This window comes from Sinohyriopsis cumingii, chromosome 3, assembly GCF_028554795.1.
Source record: "Sinohyriopsis cumingii isolate HCF-2022 chromosome 3, ASM2855479v2, whole genome shotgun sequence".
Taxonomy (NCBI): Eukaryota; Metazoa; Mollusca; class Bivalvia; order Unionida; family Unionidae; genus Sinohyriopsis; species Sinohyriopsis cumingii.
In genome coordinates, this window is record NC_142963.1 from 102,072,304 (window position 1) to 102,093,323 (window position 21,020).

Below are 21,020 nucleotides of genomic sequence, written 5' to 3' on the forward strand. Positions count from 1 at the left end.
TATGATTATTTTTTTAAAACTACTGAAAACTGATCATCGGCTTGAATGAGACTCATAGGTTTGGATTTTGACTCGCTGTTTTTTGCCTTGACGAGTAATATAACTTACATAAAGCCATCTGTAGATAAAACACCGTACATACACAATAAAATTCGTAACTTTCGATTGATCAAGTGAAATGAGTTCACCAGACATACTACCTGCTAGATCTTAAGCATGTAGGATTTGCATGATTTTTAACTTTTTTTTATATCCCACATCCTTTATTTGATTCAAATGATGTAATTGATATGATAATAAAAAGGAGGTCAGCTTTTAATTCATTGCAACAATACAGAAAATACTTCTGCAGGTCAGTTATCAAATTAGGTTCTCAGAGAAACTCTTGCGGACATAGCTGTTATGGTAGATTGACACATTTTATGTTTAAATACACATTTGCATTTATGCTGATTACACTTAAGAGGAACTTAGAGATAGAAATAAAACACAAATTTCACTTAATAAAAATTATGTAAGTTTCATTTAAATATTAATGTATTGCTTACACTAGGCGTAAGTGACATTTTCATTGATCAAAATTTCCTTGAATATCTTTAATTAAGGTGTACTAAGGATGTCGTTTGGAAAGAAAATGTACCAAATTATATGACAGCTTATTAAAAACTGATAATGTCAAAATGTTGATTGAAATTTCCAGGTCCCATCTACTGATTTCGACCATAAAACGAGCGATATATCATCGTTTTAGTTACCAATTTTGATCATGATTTTCTTCAAGTTCAACAAACGTAGATAAATTCTGGGTATTTTCTGGTTTAAAAAATGGGATCCATGCCTGACCCCACATTGTAAGCAGGTTCACAAGTTATCAGCGTGCGAGTTATCAAGGGAGTAGTGTACTGATTTCCAGTATTATTAGCATTGTTATTATTGCTTTTATTATTATTATTGTTATTATTATTATCAAGAGATTCTATTTAGTACACAATTCCACAAAATCATAAAAATATCACATGCTGATTTCCAATATAATTGGTATTGTTATTATTGCTTTTTTTATTATCGTTATTATTATTATTATTATTAGTAGTAGTAGTAGTAGAATGTAGTAGTAGTAGTAGTATTAATATATTCTATTTATTACACAATACCACATAATCATAAAATACTTGTACATATTGTTCATTCCCAAACTTAAGTTCCACATAAGATTACTGTATCCAGCTGATAAAACACTAATGTCCCTGCTGATTGACAGTTTACATATTATTGTGAAACAGACAGTTGACTATTTGTTTAGCCATCTTGTATAATTGTGTTTAGGAACAGCTGTTCGTACTTCAAACAATATGTGGATTAACCATTTGTTCAGCTTGTCGAGATCAAAAGAGAGTGCTTACGTGAGAGGCCTGTGCTAATAGGAAAGGAAGGAGCTTACCACTTAATTTGGCTATTGTTATTCACATGTGAATCAAACTTTGCCCTCTTTTACAGACAGGTTCTGTAAATGTTATATGGCCCCTGGTCCTAGTCAAAACACTGCCTATTAAAGTTTATCCAGCAACAGTCAGGTGCTTGAGTTTTCAAACTAGGTTCATCTGCCATTGAAGTAGGTTGAAGAGTGATGGTATCTGAGAAATGCCAAAGTAGGTTGAAATAAATGTTAAGTTTCTCTAAGGCAACAAATATATTTAATCAAATTCAGCTGAGGTGATTAGACCTAATTGTTTTTATTATAAAGAAAATACATCTTTAATGCTCTTCAGTCAACCTAGACATTGATTGTCCACCTTTGCACTTCGGACAACTGAAATGGTGGGCTGCTAAGTTTGTTAGATTATCCTTGAACAGTTCCATTGTTAATTTTGAACAGAGCATGCGATACAGCACCCATTTTTCATTCTGTATGTTGTTGACCCCAAATCCCCATCGTTACTATCAGTTTAAGCATGGATAATTTGGGGTAAGATGTTCACCTCAAATCCCCATCATTAATATCAGTTTCAGCATGGGGATTTGGGGTAAGATGTTGACCCCAAATCCCCATCATTAATATCAGTTTCAGCATGGGGATTTGGGGTAAGATGTTGACCCCAAATCCCCATCATTAATATCAGTTTAAGCATGGGGATTTGGGGTAAGATGTTGACCCCAAATCCCCATCATTAATATCAGTTTAAGCATGGGGATTTGGGGTAAGATGTTGACCCCAAATCCCCATCATTAATATCAGTTTAAGCATGGGGATTTGGGGTAAGATGTTGACCCCAAATCCCCATCATTAATATCAGTTTAAGCATGGGGATTTGGGGTAAGATGTTGACCCCAAATCCCCATCATTAATATCAGTTTCAGCTTCTCATTGTAGGACTATACAGATGATCACTTTTGCAGAGTGAAATACACAAGGCCTTAACTTAGTAATAAGAATATGTCAAGTTGAGTGATCTAGCAAGAAGCTGTTGAGGTCCATTAGGTTTTGTAATTGGAGGGAATCAAGGTCTAAGTCTACATTACAAATATTTAGTTGAAGATAATGTTTGCCTTTGCTGCATCCGATCACACTTATGAATTTTTTAAATACATGTTTTCCAAGTTGACAATAGCAGATCATAATATTTCATCACACTTTCAGAAAGCTCATCTGACTAGAGGAAAAGTATAGACAGTCTTGCTGAGTGGCACATCTGCTCTTCCTGCCTGACTGAGTAGGTCTTGCTGAGTGGCACATCTGCTCTTCCTGCCTGACTGAGTAGGTCTTGTTAGGGTTGGCATGTCTGCCCTTCCTGCCAGATATCTATAGTCGAATATTTATCTTTTCAATCTTAGCAGTTAAAACTTAGTTCATTTCTTTAATAAGCCAACACAAAACCCCAATTTACAGTACAGTATTTACAAAACTGGACCAGGTACATGTACTTTGCCATTTCTTATACTGAATAGTCGTATAATGCAGAATCGTGGCATCTATTTTCTTGACATCAGAGGTCAAATGATTGTATAATACAACGAACCTATGTTGGGTAAAGGTCGATTGCTATCAAACACCTATGTGACATGGTTTGGCAAATATAATACAGCATCATCGAACTGATAAGGAAAATGGTGTAGTAGTTGGCAAAGTGCTGATTTAAAAAAGTGAAACCTGGGCATGATACATATTAGTAAAAAAAAATATTTTTGAGAAGAGATATTCATGAGACAAAACCAGTGAGATATTGAAATTCATACATAACAACCAGAAAGAACAAGCTGGTTAAGCTAGCATTGTATATGCATATTTAGACAGCAGACCATGAATGGGGGGTTCTCAGTACAGAATAGTATTTATACACTGAGAAAGAACAAATTAAACTCAAAAACAATCAACAGATTAGTGCTAATATAACCAGAGGGTACATCTTAGGAGGATTTTGATTTCAACAGAATCCTAACAGATTGTCACAGGAAGAAGGGTGTGTTTCAGTATTAGGTGATAATGAACTAAGGACATTTATCTACCTACCCCTTTATTTTCCTACTCCCCCTTATTTTAATGACAAGAAAAAAAATCACCCCTTATATAAAATCATCTGTTTTATCAAATGTTTATTTGTGTGCCACTTACCACTGATAAAATATCAGGTATGTATATATAATATCAGGTATGTATATATAATATCTGTGTATTATGTCTTCCCTAATTTTGTTTTCAAATTAATTGATTAAAAAAATAATCTGTTCCAGATCATCTGATATCAGACAATCAAGATCATGTCCTTTAGAGGAGGTGGAGGAAGAGGAGGTCGAGGAGGGGGAGGGGGAGGTCGAGGAGGTGGAGGTAATTTCTTTGTTTTATTGGTTCCATCTGGATAGAAAATGTACATCTTCTGAAATGTACAACTCTAAAGAGCAAATTAGATTTTTTTTGTGTTTACAAGCCCAATGGGCACATCACATTGCAGGATTATCCTGATCTGAAATTAGAGGACCCCTGTTGTTTTACTTTCAAATGTTTTGATCACTGCAATGAAGAGAAAGCAAGAACAGTGAATTTTGTATAAGTATATTTTGCTCATTAAATTAGCATTGTGACCCTCATTAACTTCTTTATTGCGATTTTGTATCGGCTTTGTCATCTTTGCCTGCTAAGTACATTGATAGTTGCTCTTGGATCTTAAAATCCCACAGATCAGTCACCACATAATACACTAGGTGATCCATGTCAGTCTATCGGTCACCACATAATACACTGGTAGATCCATGTCAGTCTATCAGTCATCACATAATACACTAGTAGATCCAGGTCAGTCTATCAGTCATCACATAATACACTAGTAGATCCAGGTCAGTCTATCAGTCATCACATAATACACTAGTAGATCCAGGTCAGTCTATGAGTCACCATAGAATACACTGGTAGATCCATGTCAGTCTATCAGTCTTCACATAATACACTAGTAGATCCAGGTCAGTCTATCAGTCATCACATAATACACTAGTAGATCCAGGTTAGTCTATGAGTCACCATAGAATACACTGGTAGATCCATGTCAGTCTATCAGTCTTCACATAATACACTAGTAGATCCAGGTCAGTCTATCAGTCACCATAGAATACACTGGTAGATCCATGTCAGTCTATCAGTCATCACATAATACACTGGTAGATCCAGGTCAGTCTATCAGTCATCACATAATACACTAGTAGATCCAGGTCAGTCTGTCAGTCATCACATAATACACTAGTAGATCCAGATCAGTCTATCAGTCATCACATAATACACTAGTAGATCCAGGTCAGTCTATCAGTCATCACATAATACACTAGTAGATCCAGGTCAGTCTATGAGTCACCATATAATACACTGGTAGATCCATGTCAGTCTATCAGTCATCACATAATACACTAGTAGATCCAGGTCAGTCTATGAGTCACCATAGAATACACTGGTAGATCCATGTCAGTCTATCAGTCTTCACATAATACACTAGTAGATCCAGGTCAGTCTATCAGTCACCATAGAATACACTGGTAGATCCATGTCAGTCTATCAGTCATCACATAATACACTAGTAGATCCATGTCAGTCTATCAGTCATCACATAATACACTAGTAGATCCAGGTCAGTCTGTCAGTCATCACATAATACACTTGTAGATCCAGATCAGTCTATCAGTCATCACATAATACACTAGTAGATCCAGGTCAGTCTATCAGTCATCACATAATACACTAGTAGATCCAGGTCAGTCTATCTGTCATCACATAATACACTAGTAGATCCATGTCAGTCTATCAGTCACCACATAATACACCAGTAGATCCATGTCATTCTGTCAGTCACCACATAATACACTTGTAGATCCATGTCAGTCTGTCAGTTAACACATAATACACTGCTAAATCCATGTCAGTCTCTCAGTCACCACATAATACACTGCTAGATCCATGTCAGTCAGTTACCACATAATACACTTAGTCTAGTAGATCCATGTCAGTCATGTCACCACATAAACCACTGGTAGATCCATGTCAGTCTGTCAGTTACCACATAATACACTTGTAGATCCATGTAAGTCTATCAGTTACCACATAATACACTGGTAGATCCATGTCAGTCTCAGTTACCACATAATACACTGGTAGATTCATGTAAGTCTATCAGTCACCACATAATGCACTGGTAGATCTATTTCAGTCTGTCATTTACCACATAATACACTGGTAGATCCATGTCAGACTGTCAGTTACCACATTATACATTTAGTCTTGTAGATCCATGACAGTCTATCAGTCACCATATACTACACTGGTAGATCCAAGTCAGTGCTGATTATTCTTTCAGTCATTTAAAATGGACATTGTTGAACTTTATCTGCAGGAGTGTGATGGTAAATCTGGGTCGACACTATGAATAGTTTACCATCTTTTTCATGGTTATGTGTCCTGTACATGTTACATGATTTGGTTTGTTATATAGTCGGCACTAATTGGATAGAGTGTACATGGATCTCACAGAGTATTCAGTATTCTCAGGGATGCTTTAAGTTTGCAGGTTTGAACTTTTTGTTAAAAAAGATTCTCAGGTTAGGAATATGTTGCTTGTTGGTCTCCATGCTTGGCAACTTTCCTGATCAGAAGATTTTTGTTTAACTTGCAATGCATTGCTTTTCTATTTAAGAAAATAAGGTATCAAAGAAACCATATTCATACGAATGGTAAATGACTTTTAAAACAGTTTTACACAAAATTAAACAATTTTGACATTGCTATGGCTTGATTCTCACTCCAGGTTAATGCAGGCTAAACAAAATCTACTAATAGTCTCCCAAAGCTATAGTTTGAAAAAGATACATGTTCCTTCTCTGATACTGCATAGTAACATTGTAAAAAAGTTAATGCGTACTATTGATACTAGTGATATTACAGTAAAAACTGTATTTATTGGTGAAATACTATGTACTTTATTACAATCACTTACACCCAGATCTGACATCATATAATCAGTGTTTATTTGTAATATCAAGTCCAGTAATAAATCATACATTATGGTATACTGATGACCAATACAGTAGACCTTGGTCAGCAATGTAGTAATTCTTCAAAATATTAACACTTATTGAAGCTTTTTTCTTCTCCATATTAGGATTTCGGGGAGGTGGTCGAGGTGGAGGAAGAGGGGGCAGAGGTGGTGGTGGAGGAGGAAGGAATTATTATCAAGATCAGGGTCCTCCTGAGGAGGTAATAGGTAAGTCGGTTTCTTGCAGAAGGGTGCAAGAGACATATGCCTTTAATAAAATGGAGTTGTTAACTTTGCTGGTCAAAGACTGGATTTTGTCCAGTTAATCAGTGAGCCATATCATTGAAGTTTGGTCAAGAGGTAGAACTGTCGATAGTGGAATGATAATACATGTGTGATGTGATGGACGTTCTTTCTATCTGTAGTTTATTTTTAGCATAAGTATTGGCTTTGAGCTAGGTCATTTTGCCTGGAATGGATTCCATTCATACTGTGCTGGTAGTTGATTCTCATTTATGAACTGTGAAGTCACCATTTATTGTCAATCAACAGCCATACATATATGGACTACAGAATGCCTTTGATTGGACTGTTGTGGGTCTTTAATCATGTTTGACTAGCTTTTAATTTCTGTGTGACAGATTACATACTGTCATATTGGTAATCACTTTGCAGTAATCAGGTGTAAGAATTAACTTTCCTAGAATCTTCTACTCTCCCTCCCTCTCTGCTAATTACATTTATAATATTTGTAATTCCAAATGTTAATTTAGTTAATCCTAATACCGCTGTAATTATAATTCAAATATATGATTTGATTGTCTTGGTTATGCTGCTCTTGTCTGTGTTGGAATCATAATTGTCAAATTTGTTTCCTTTATAAATACATTCACATTGTAATGAATAACATTTTCAATGGAGATGGTGGTAGCCCACTTGGTGCAATAATCCAGGTAATCAGCACCTGGGTAATTGATATTTTACTGTATTAAGTTTGTATATTCTAGTCCTTAGACCTTATCATTCAGACTTTTTCCCATGGTCATAAATCTTAACAGAATTATGCAGCTGGTGAGACATGACAATACTGTAATTAAGACTGGGTAGTAGTAGCTACCTATTTTCAATACATTTTTGATGTTATATTAGTAGAATCTTCTATTACGTTACTTCCAATTATTGTTTTAAAAGATGCACACACGCACACACACACACACACACACACATATATATATATATATATATATATATATATATATATATATATATATATATATATATATATGTAGTGATCATAAGGAAATGTGCAGTGTAATAAAAAATATATTAGTTTTTGTTTAATAACTCTCATTTCAAGAAGAGTTTACCTTAAATTGTTTCCAGGGGACATAATTTTTCAAGAAGAGTTTCCAGGGGACATAATTTTTCTTGCCCAACTAGCCTGAAGAGCTAAAGAGCATTGTTGGGCAAGTAAAATATGTAATCAGGGCAAATTTGAAACAGAAAAAGAATACACATTCACATTTTGTGACCATTTTCCTGAATTATTCTTGCCAGACTAGTGGGCTAAAACTGGAATCATTGTCCCTAGCAGCCTTAATTCCTGCAAGTCATTGTTTCAGAACTTGGCACCATGATGCACACCTGTGAAGATGATCTAGTGTGCAAGTGTACCAATGAAAAGGTGCCATACTTCAATGCACCAGTATATTTGGAAAATAAGCAACAGATTGGGAAAGTGGATGAGATTTTTGGACCAATCACAGATTTTGTATCCTTTTCTATCATAGAATGTGTTTGCATGTGTAAGACAAATTTTGATACAGCAATTGTTATAAAACATTAATTGTGATTTTTATTTAAGCATATCTCATACATGTACTCAGTGTCAAAATAAGCGTCATGTTTTTCATATCTGTTTACTGCTGAATCTCTTACAACAAAAGGGAGATAAATGCCCTCGGTAGTTATAGAGCTGTTTTTTTTAAATGATGTTTACTGGCTAACTTGAAATCTTTAGTCTTTTCTAAATACTAAACACTTTCTAAGGCATTTCATACATGCCACCTTTCTTGACAATGTTGGTGGTGGTGGACATCAAGACTAAACAAAAGTAGGCTTTGTTGTCCCAGGGGGAGGGTGTGGTGGGTCACTGTGTGACTTAAGTAATCACAAGGTTCCTGTGCAGGTCTGGAATTCTGGAAAAAAGTCTTAAATTTGAAAACTGCTTTTCCGGCCTTGAAAAGGTCAGAAATTTAAAAAAAAATGACTTAAAAGTCTGGGAAAAGTCTTAAAATTTTGTTGTTCCCATTCACATGATGTCATTAACACTCTTTCCCTTCACTGAGTTTAATTGTCATATTTGGTCCTGGACAAGACATTCTGTCATAGTTTGAACCATGCATGGAGGAAGGTTTACAAATGCATGTTTAACAATAAGGGCTACCTACACAGTCCTAAAGGCCAAATCCTTGTGCAGTTCATATTAGATAATTCAGTTCAGCAAATAGGCCTACTGGCTGATGATAGTGATGGCAGTTTATTTTAAAGCTATGAATTACATCAAATTATTGGAGCCAGAAAAGTGTTATAAGTGAGCACTTTAGCTGATTGCTTGATTGAAATTGAACTTTGAACTGAGTGGATCATGCATGTAATCAGAACTGGAACTAACTTCATTTTGAAAGCTCGAAAATATACTACACTGCAAATGTCTGTAAATTGTTTGACCAAAATCAACACACCATATAACAAATTCATAACTTTCAAACAATAGATATGTAATTTCAGTACGTCTGGTCACCAGCATAAGAGATTAACTCTAATTCTTGAGGAGTGTTTTAATATATTGCTTGTATATTTCTTTTACTAATCACTTTACCGGTAGAAGAATGAGTGCAATTTAAACAATGAATAGTAACATAGATTTATATTCTTTGATTAACATGGATTATGTTTTTTGTTTCAGAGTAAATCAATGCAAGGTGAATTCTAATGTACACTCTGGAATGATTTACCACAAAATTATCCTAGATATGAATAACATGGGGATATGTTTTCAGTGTGTTCTGAATTCACTTGAAGAAATGCAGGGATATCACAAATTTATTTAATTTAGTGTACTATAAAAAGTGTTTATATTTTAATGTTTGCAAGTTCCCAAAGTCCAGAAAATTGTGATTTCAATTTTTAATCCGCTTTTTGTGTAATATCTTAAGGTTTATGAGTGGAAAGAGAAAACAAGAACTTTAATATGTAATAATGAGGGTAAATCCAAAAATGTTTACTGTTCTCCTTAAAAATACATAATTCAAAATACCTTGACCATAGATACATATATCCTTATAAGGGTCCAGATCAATTTCACAAATAATCTAAAAATAAAATTACGAAGTAAATATATTTATTTGATCAAAATACCACTTTCAGAACAAGTAATTTAAGAAAGAGGAACGTATGCAGAGCTTATGTTAGTAAACAATCTTTGTTTGGAGCTAAAGTATCAAAAAGGCATTACCCATTAGCAGTGAAAAAATGTACATAATAAACACAAAGAACAGTTTCCAAAACTTGGTCCAGCTGGCTAAGCTAGCTATGTATATGCTCCATCAGCACAGGTGTCTCAGCATAGAACAGTAGTCATACACTGGTGAGAAACAGATTTAGCTTAGAAAAAACAGATAAATGCTTATGCAGCTAGAGGTGACATCTTTTAAAGATTTTGATTTCATAAGGACTCTAACAGAGTGTAGCTAGAAGAAAGATAGATATCGTAGTGTTAGGTATATAGTGAACTATGGCCATTTCGTCCTCTGATTCCATTTTGTTCTACTTCCCCCCCCCCTTTATTTTTGTAACAAGTGGGTACCCCCCCAATTAGATAACATCCAGGCAGCATTTGTGAAGTGAAAGTACTGGATCTGCAGCTGTAGAAGAAAGTATAGGAGCTAAATGGTTAACATCTGGGTTACAATGACTTCCTTTTTAAATATAATTTCCCTTTCATATTACATTTATTTATTTCTGTATTGGTTTTATGTTTGTTTCTTGTATTTAAATTAGTAACTAAAGCAGAACACTTAATACCCTGAGTAGCCACTGAAAACTGGTCATTGAAAAGTCACTGAATTTCAGATCTGTATTAGCCTTGTTTCATGGATTATTTTATTAATTAAGTTTTATGTTATGCTATTGAGTTTTCATTTTAATTTTGTTGATTTTATTTGATGTCACATTCTTGGACCAATCTTTTTGTGTGCCACTGTGGACCTGTTTTTTAAAGAATGCCTGGACATTGTGTTTATAACCCTTGTGGGAAGAAGCTGATGACTTCAAAGCCTGGATAGGGCCTTCCAGACTTAAGACTTAAAAGCCTGGATAGGTCCTTCCAGATTTAAGACTAAAGCATCTTGTCAGCTATGCAGGTCAATACACTTGTCACATTATTAGGTCTGGAATTTGTTGTTGTTGTAGGATTTAATGCCATTTTTCAACACATGATAGGCTATATATGGTGGCCAGTATTAATGGTGGAGGAAGAACCCGGGAAAACCTTGGAAAGAACCACCAACCCACAAGAAGCTACTGGCAAGCTTTCTCACATACCCAGACTGGCTGAACCTGAGACTCAAACCCACACAGACAGAGGTGAGATGGCAGTGATCTGTAACGGAGAGTGCTTTAGACCACTTGGCCACTTGGGGCCCACCTTCTTTTTGGTCTGGAAAAGGTCTTAAATCTTTCTCTAAATTTGTGGCGGGAACCATGTAATCAGCATTGTACAGTTGAGAATATGTATATATAGTCATATAAGCCTGCAGAAAAACATTGGAAATTCAGTATGAATACAAGAAAGTTAAATACTTGAAGCATTTAATACACTTCAAAACAAAACTTGCTGATTTTGTATTTTCATACATATCATCACCACTCACATATACACACAAATACACAATCATAGCTGTACAGACCTAAACTAAATTAGAAATATATTGATGGAACATGGATGCTTCTCCACAATGACTGAAATGACCTAAATGCAGTAATGAATTGTGGGTAAAACATGTCCCAACAGCTATCTTGCTGGGGCAAAACAGTATAATGGTTCTGCCACTGTAATCCATTATCAAATAAGATCAGAATTCTGTCAGTATGCACTTTCCATATTTTCTGATTTATTCTTGAATTACTCCAAATTGTAACCATATGCTGTACATTGGCATATGTACATCGCAGTTCTAGATACAGACTGTGCTAGACAGTGGAATATATACTTGTAGATACAGACTTTGCTGGACAGTGGAGTATATACTTGTAGATACAAACTTTGCTGGACAGTGGAGTATATACTTGTAGATACAGACTTTGCTGGACAATGGAGTATGTACTTCTAGATACAGACTTTGCTGGACAGTGGAGTATGTACTTGTAGATAGATACTTTGCTGGACAGTGGAGTGTGTACTTCTAGATACAGACTTTGCTGGACAGTGGAGTATGTACTTGTTGATACAGACTTTGCTGGACAGTGGAGTATGTACTTGTATATACAGACCTTTGCTGGACAGTGGAGTATATACTTGTAGATACAGACCTTTGCTGGACAGTGAAATATGTACTTGTAGATGCAGACTTTGCTGGACAGTGGAGTATGTACTTGTAGATAGATACTTTGCTGGACAGTGGAGTATGTCTTGTAGATAGATACTTTGCTGGACAGTGGAGTATGTCCTTGTAGATACAAACTTTGCTGGACAGTGGAGTATATACTTGTAGATAGATATTTTGCTGAACAGTGGATTATGTACTTCTAGATACAGACTTTGCTGGACAGTGGAGTATGTACTTCTACATACAGATTTTGCTGGACAGTGGAGTATGTACTTGTAGATACAGACTTTACTGGACAGTGGAGTATGTACTTGTAGATACAGACCTTTGCTGGACAGTGAAATATGTACTTGTAGATACAGACTTTGCTGGACAGTGGAGTATGTACTTGTAGATTCAGACTTTGTTGGACAGTGGAGTATGTACTTGTAGATACAGACTTTGCTGACAGTGAAGTGTGTACTTGTAGATAGATACTTTGTTGGACATTGGAGTATGTACTTGTAGATACAGACTTTGCTGGACAGTGAAATATGTACTTGTAGATAGATACTTTGCTGGGCAGTGGAGTATGTCTTGTAGATAGATACTTTGATGGACAGTGGAGTATGTACTTGTAGATACAAACTTTGCTGGACAGTGGGGTATGTACTTGTAGATACAGACTTTACTGGACAGTGGAGTATGTACTTGTAGATAGATAATTTGCTGGACAGTGGAGTATGTACTTGTAGATGCAAACTTTGATGGACAGTGGAGTATGTACTTGTAGATTCAGACTTTGCTGGACAGTGGAGTATGTACTTGTAGATACAGACTTTGCTGGACAGTGGAGTATGTACTTGTAGATTCAGACTTTGCTGGACAGTGGAGTATGTACTTGTAGATGCAGACTTTGCTGGACAGTGGAGTATGTAATTGTAGAAACAGACTTTGAGGCTTTCAAATGATCCTTGGAGGGTTTGAAGGTAATACAAGTTTTATTTGTTTTCATCTTTGTATTCAGTAGAGACCAGTTGGTACTGTTTGAACAACTTGCCTGAAGATTTTATTATATTTTTCTTTGCATTGAAGATGATCTTTCTACACTTGCACTGCATTGAGGGAGTATCAAACATACAGTGGTATGGTAGACGACAGCTGTGTGTGGACATTTTACCTTTAATGAATAATCACTTTCAAACTACCATTCCAAAAACTGAAATAATCATGCTTTGCGTTTTCAGAATTACACAACATATGGAGTAAATCTTAAAGAAACATTGCTGCTGATCAAATATTACTAAAAAGCAATTAACATATATGACTTAAGCAGTTTTATACAAGGCAGAGAAGTGTAATATTTATTGTTTCTTCAATACACATATGATTTACCTAATTTGCAACCAACTGGGCTGTCCCACTTGTACACCTTATTTATGCAAGTTATCCAAAATGGATTCTCCCATGGCAGTGCTCAAATGTCCCATGGCAATGCTCAAACAACTAATAATGCTAATCACCATAACTGTTGTCATTGTGTAATTGGGGGAATGGTGGTTGTTTATTTTTGACCACCTTTGCCTTTTAATTGCCTCTGACATTTATTTATGTAAAATTCCCAGGGTGATAGTAGTGATAGTTTACTGTTTACACAGTTGACAGGATATGAACATAGATGACAGTGATGAAAAATGTCTTTATGTTTTCTTGTCTTAATAAGATTTATTGGAAATGGTATTCATGTTAATACAGTAGTGTTAGGAAATCAGGGACTTGAAAATCACATTTATTGTATGACATACCATGACATGGGAGGTTTGACATGGATGCACATGACCCAGATCGTGATCCTCATAATGCCAGCAGACTACTAATCATCATCAGCAAAGACCCAGGTAGTGATCCTCATAATGCCAGCAGACTGCTAATCATCATCAGCAAAGACCCATGTTGTGATCCTCATAATGCCAGCAAACTGCTAATCATCAGCAGCAAAGACCCAGGCAGTGATCCTCATAATGCCAGCAGACTGCTAATCATCATCAGCAAAGACCCAGGCAGTGGTCCTCATAATGCCAGCAGACTGCTAATCATCATCAGCAAAGACCCATGTTGTGGTCCTCATAATGCCAGCAGACTGCTAATCATCATCTGCAAGGACCCATGTTGTGGTCCTCATAATGCCAGCAGACTGCTAATCATCGTCAGCAAAGACCTAGGCAGTGGTCCTCATAATGCCAGCAGACTGCTGATCATCACCAGCAAAGACCCATGTTGTGTTCCTCATAATGCCAGCAGACTGCTAATCATCGTCAGCAAAGACCCAGGCAGTGGTCCTCATAATGCCAGCAGACTGCTAATCATCATCAGCAAAGACCCATGTTGTGGTCCTCATAATGCCAGCAGACTGCTAATCATCATCAGCAAAGACCGATGTTGTGGTCCTCATAATGCCAGCAGACTGCTAATCATCGTCAGCAAAGACCCAGGCAGTGGTCCTCATAATTCCAGCAGACGGCTAATCATCATCAGCAAAGACCCAGGTCATGATCCTCATAATGCCAGCAGACTGCTAATCATCAGCAGCAAAGACCCATGTTGTGGTCCTCATAATGTCAGCAGACTGCTAATCATCATCAGCAAAGACCCATGTTGTGGTCCTCATAATGCCAGCAGACTGCTAATCATCATCAGCAAAGACCCTGGTCATGATCCTCATAATGCCAGCTGACTGCTAATCATCAGCAGCAAAGACCCAGGTCGTGATCCTTATAATGCCAGCAGACTGCTAATCATCATCTGCAAAGACCCATGTTGTGGTCCTCATAATGCCAGCAGACTGCTAATCATCATCTGCAAAGACCCATGTTGTGGTCCTCATAATGCCAGCAGACTGCTAATCATCGTCAGCAAAGACCTAGGCAGTGGTCCTCATAATGCCAGCAGACTGCTAATCATCACCAGCAAAGACCCATGTTGTGTTCCTCATAATGCCAGCAGACTGCTAATCATCATCAGCAAAGACCCAGGCAGTGGTCCTCATAATGCCAGCAGACTGCTAATCATCGTCAGCAAAGACCCATGTTGTGTTCCTCATAATGCCAGCAGACTGCTAATCATCATCAGCAAAGACCCAGGCAGTGGTCCTCATAATGCCAGCAGACTGCTAATCATCGTCAGCAAGGACCCATGTTGTGTTCCTCATAATGCCAGCAGACTGCTAATCATCATCTGCAAGGACCCATGTTGTGGTCCTCATAATGCCAGCTGACTGCTAATCATCAGCAGCAAAGACCCAGGTCGTGATCCTTATAATGCCAGGAGACTGCTAATCATCATCTGCAAAGACCCATGTTGTGGTCCTCATAATGCCAGCAGACTGCTAATCATCATCAGCAAAGACCCATGTTGTGGTCCTCATAACGCCAGAAGACTGCTAATCATCATCAGCAAAGACCCATGTTGTGGTCCTCATAATGCCAGCAGACTGCTAATCATCAGCAGCAAAGACCCATGTTGTGGTCCTCATAATGCCAGCAGACTGCTAATCATCAGCAGCAAGACCCAGGTCGTGATCCTCATAATGCCAGCAGACTGCTAATCATCAGCAGCAAAGACCCATGTTGTGGTCCTCATAATGCCAGCAGACTGCTAATCATCAGCAGCAAAGACCCAGGTCGTGATCCTCATAATGCCAGCAGACTGCTAATCATCATCAGCAAAGACCCATGTTGTGGTCCTCATAATTCCAACTGACTGCTTTGGAAGTTTTAGGCTGCCTTTATAATGATGAGATATTTATATGCTGTACACGACCAAGACATCTTTATCATCAGCAAGTTATTCATGAATTCATTATGTAGACATGACTACAAATTTACAAATACTTAGGTTGTCATTTTGTGGCAGTAAGTCTTTAAGACAACATAGATGTATCAATTTGCCATCATGTCTGCATAATCATGTCAACATTGCAATTAGTAATGAGTCTTGAAGATGTAAACAGAAATATCTGCTTTATTATTTATGCTTTAAAAATATCTCACCATGTTAACCATAGTTTAATGCAAGCAGAGACTGCCATTTGTGAACCATGAAGCCCCAGATATTGGTTACTGTAATACCAGCAGACTGGGTCTGTGTTAATCATGGAAAGTAAATGGAAAGAACAGTATATGTATTGGTTTGCCGATTTATTATATTATGTCACATCTGCCATTTTGTGCCCCAACTGCTTGCAGCTGATGGGAGGGGGTGATTGTATCCTGTCCATCCTAACACGTTTCCTGGTAAGGTTGCAAGAAAACACTCAGAGCAGACAGATACATACAATTTGGTAGGCATATTTGTGTGTGCCTGGATTACATTCATTTTTCAGTTTTACACATCTGTGAACTTTTTGGACTAAGATGTTTTGGTCAAAAGTAGGAGGATACATGTTTGAGAAAGATTAATCTAACTTGCAATAGGGTGCATGTTGTACAGTAGCAAATAAAGCAGGTCTAGACTCTGATGAAGCATCTAAGACGCAGTGTGAGATGAATGGTACACAAGAGTTTTTATCTACTCTTTCACATGTACATTGTATGTGTCATGTCATACTGTTTGTTTTGTACATGAGGAAAAAAAGAAACACCCATTTCATCTATTGTACAATTGGAGTTGTTTATTTTTAGCATCAAGCAATCAATTTATTTGTACACTACCATTTATGGTTGGTATAGTAACAAAATATTTATGATTATTTGGAACTGCATTACAATTCCTTAATGTTCATAGATGTTTTCTGTTAAACTGTCGGATGACATGAAGGCCAAGTCTTTTACCAAAAACTCGAAGGTAAGAAATTTTAACAAATTTCATTTCATACCCACCCAAATAAAACTGTTGGATGTTGACTATGTGGGTCTTTTGAATTTTGATTTTGCATATGGAAGATTTTTTTTATATTTTAGAATACAAGATTTCAAGTTTCTGTCTTGGACACTTTTTCTTCCTTCAAGGAAAAAAAATTCAAAATTGTACTTGGCAAATTATAATAAAGATGTATTTCTGCAAAAGCAAGACCATCCTGTTTCAAAGTATACAGTTATCATAAAGAAAGACTATCATGTATTAAAGTATAAAATTATAATAAAGCAAGGCTGTGTCATGTATTAAAGTATAAATTATAATAAAACAAGGCTGTATCATGTATTAAAGTATAAATTATAATAAAACAAGGCTGTATCATGTATTAAAGTATAAATTATAATAAAGCAAGGCTGTATCATGTATTAAAGTTTAAATTATAATAAAACAAGGCTGTATCATGTATTAAAGTATAAAATTATAGTAAAGCAAGGCTGTATCATGTATTAAAGTATAAATTATAATAAAGCAAGGCTGTATCATGTATTAAAGTATAAATTATAATAAAGCTAGGCTGTATCATGTATCACAGTTTTAACTTATCTTAAAGCAAGGCTGTATCATGTATCACATTTTTTACTTATCTTAAAGCAAGGCAATGTCCTGTAAAACAATTTAAAATAATCCCAAACCAAGGCTGTATCCTATGTAAAAGTTAAAAATTACACAAAAGCAAGGGGCTGTATCCTGTATCATAGTAAAAAATTATCCTTAACAAGAAATAGTTTTTAAAAGCTTATGTTTAGTTGCCTTGTGTTTGTGATCTGTTGATTATGCTAATTTGATATGTACTGATGTAAGTTATGTAATCATTCTGTAATATCAAGTCATTTTAGAACTCAACTTGAAAATTGTATGAGGGCTATTCCATTTAAATATACATGGTACCCAGGAAAGGCAGATTTAAAAAAATATATACCAGGGTACATTGATTCAGAGTTCATATTAAAATGATAAGAAAATTCTAAATTGCATCAATATGTGAGTACGCTACTTTAAAAGTGCCTTCCCTGGGTCCCATGTATGTTTTAATGGAAAAGTCATTATTATTGTTAGTTTTTTAATGAAAAAAATCAGTGGTTCCTAACATTTATCAGTTTTCTTTAATAATTTTTGGACATTTACAAGTAAGATACTTTAAATCAGTATTTCATTTCATTGGATTACAACTATGCACTGAAAAGCATATTTTACTTCATTACTTTCAGTTTTATGTTGATCCTGCAAAGTTACTTCCCCTTGCTAGGTTTCTCCCTCGGCCTCCAGGACAAAGAGGAAGAGTAGGGAAGTTTGACAGAGGGGGTAGAGGAGGTATAGTAACCATTTTATGTAGAATAATGACATTGCATGGATTTTTCTGGTTTTTCTGAAGTCAGTATATGGGTCAGAGGAATATAAAAAAAATCCATATATAATCAGTCACATGGTTATTTTGTCAATAGCAGACTGCAGATATTTCAGTTGCTTTAATTCTAGTTTTGTTTTGATACTTGTCATTTAAATGTTCCATTTTATATGCCCCTTCTAAGGAAGTATGTATTATATTATGCTGGTGTCTGTTCATTCATATAACCTCCATATGTCTGTTCCCTGTTTCATTTCTGCACATTAACTCCAATTCTTCATGATTTAAAATGTACATATGTAAGTGGCTTGCACCTGTAACAGTGAAGAAACTTTTTGATTTTGCACTCAAGAGGTATAGGACCAGGATCACAGTTGTTGAAAGGAGGAACAGTCTTTTCATGCATCAACATGACTTGTATACCAGATTCTGTGACCAAACTATGTAAATGGTTTGCATTTGAGATAAGAAAGGCACTTGTTGATTTTTGGGGTCAAAGGTCAAACTCTTGGGTCAAGAAGGCAAAGGTAAAAGTCGTATTGACTTCAAGAAGACAGAAATTTCTAAACAATATCTTAAGGTATTTATTACCCACTTTGACCAAACTTTCTGGATGGCTTGCATTTCCTTTAATACACCTGTTCATTGTGGGGTTAAATGGTCAAATTTTAAGGTCACATGAACTGAAATGTGGGAACAATTTCCACAGAACTACTTTAGTTCCCTTTCAAAGGCAGTGACTAAACATTGTTGATGGCTTCCCTCTGAAATGAGTAAGACACCATTTCATTTGGGGGTTACAAAGCCAAATGTTGCAGAGGTACTCTGAGAAGGAAAATGGTTCCACAAAATAATTATAGTTGTGTGCCACAGACCATGATGAAACTTGGTGGAATGCATGTATTTGAGAAAAGAAGGGCATCGTCTGACTTTGAGGTCAGAGGTCAAGTTGACCAAGACCGAAAGAAGAAATTTGGTCAACCACAAATTAACATTTAGGGTGTATAATGTGCTGTTTATGGTACCGTTTGTTCTGAATTTGGAATATTGTGGTTAAAGTAAGGAAATACAAAACATTTTTCATGTCAGAAATTTATGCACTAATTCGTAAAAGAGAAATCATTATTATGGAATACAAATAAATGATATGTGTTATAGTATCTATAAAGCATAGTGAAATCTGATTTGTCACAATTACATGCTGAAATGCATTAAAACAATAAAGATAACTAAATATTATGGTACCCTCACAGGAACTAACATAATCAGTACACTTTTCTAGGAGGACGTGGCGGTGGTCGTGGTGGATTTGGAGGTGGTCGTGGTGGAGGTTTTAGAGGTGGCCGTGGTGGAGGAGATCGAGGAGGAGGGGGAGGTTTTAGAGGAGGTGGAGGTTTCCGTGGAGGAGGTGGCTTCAGAGGTGGTCGTGGTGGAGGTTTTAGAGGAGGAAGATGAGGCATTGCTGGAGAGATAATAGAGTTTAAAATTTCCAAGAATAATTGTGTATAAACTTTCATGAAACAAAAGGCAGATTCTTTGGGTCCAGTAAGAGTTCTGAGTGTAAGGAGTACACCTACTGGAAGCTATAGCACTGAAGTCTGGATTTCATTGCAGTAGTGTAATGTTCTGTTTGAGACGTCTGTGTGTCTGTTCAAAGTAAAGATGGAATTTTGATGTTTGTACAGGGATTTGTCAAAGTTGTCCGAGTGCTTGAATACAAGATCTTAGGCTGTCCAGTTCCTTCTGATTTTTCCACATATTTAAGTGTCATTTATTGACATTATGATCATTATTATAATATAGTTTAAGAGAAGAATATTATTGCTTATTGATATTACAGATATTTGGATTGTAAGCATACAAAGTCTTTTTGCTTGAATGCCAAAATATGTTTATTTTGTCCTGGCCTTCTTGTAATCAAACCAAGAAAAAAATTGTGAGCAGTTTTGATGCATCGCCATAGGAAATTCTGTACACTTATCATGACATTTCCTCATTTTAAATGATAACATTTTACACTATCTTCACTGCCGTTCTTTTTTATATGACCTGTTTAAATGTGTGTCACTTTTGAGTGGCAAAAGTGGCATCATTTTCAGTGTGAGATCTTTTAAGTTGAAAATAAAGAATGCATCATTGAATGGATGCATGTGAGACACTTTGTTTTCCAGAACATTTTTAGCATTTTTGCACTTTTCACCCCACCAACCCCCAATGCTCAATGTACATATGATTACAAGATTAACAACTTGGCTGTCAGGTTTTGCGAATTTCCACACAAGTTTAGGAGGCAGATGTGTTACAGACAAGCAAGTGGATTATACGAACAAAATTAGAGAACAGTAGAGTCACAGACACTGACAAGCAGGTGGATAAAATGATTAAACAGATGGTGTCTTAATAACTCCAATCTATTGAAAAGGCTAGACATATTGTTTTAATATAAACATCTGAGTGTTGTGGTAAGACCAGCTATTTTGGATACTTCCATAAGACCAGATATTTCGGATACTTCCATAAGACCATATATTTCAAAACCTTGGGGAAGGCATGATTTCTTAAAACCTTTGGATAGTATTGTGTACAGCACTTCATCATAACAACCATTGGATATTGGGCTAGTATGTTGGATGGAACTGTTGGGGCAGATGGAATACGACAAGTGAG

The 21,020-nt window shown here is 36.1% G+C and overlaps 1 protein-coding gene across 3 annotated transcripts in view; it reads left to right on the forward strand.

The window, feature by feature from the left end:
• Nucleotides 1-20,511, forward strand: part of LOC149803412 (uncharacterized) — a 29,202-nt gene extending 8,691 nt beyond the window's left edge. For 2 of the 3 annotated variants that reach the window (XM_089953113.1, XM_089953115.1), the window contains exons 2-7: nucleotides 3,730-3,823; nucleotides 6,633-6,734; nucleotides 8,129-8,277; nucleotides 16,877-16,936; nucleotides 18,217-18,319; nucleotides 19,636-20,511. In XM_089953113.1, coding sequence (XP_089809239.1) covers nucleotides 3,757-3,823; nucleotides 6,633-6,734; nucleotides 8,129-8,277; nucleotides 16,877-16,936; nucleotides 18,217-18,319; nucleotides 19,636-19,808 — 654 coding nt within the window. In that variant the 5' untranslated portion in view covers nucleotides 3,730-3,756 and the 3' untranslated portion in view covers nucleotides 19,809-20,511. Of the gene's footprint in view, nucleotides 1-2,638; nucleotides 2,756-3,729; nucleotides 3,824-6,632; nucleotides 6,735-8,128; nucleotides 8,278-16,876; nucleotides 16,937-18,216; nucleotides 18,320-19,635 lie in introns of all 3 variants that reach the window. The other variant, XM_089953114.1, reaches the window with a different exon arrangement.
• Nucleotides 20,512-21,020: the final 509 nt, after the last annotated feature.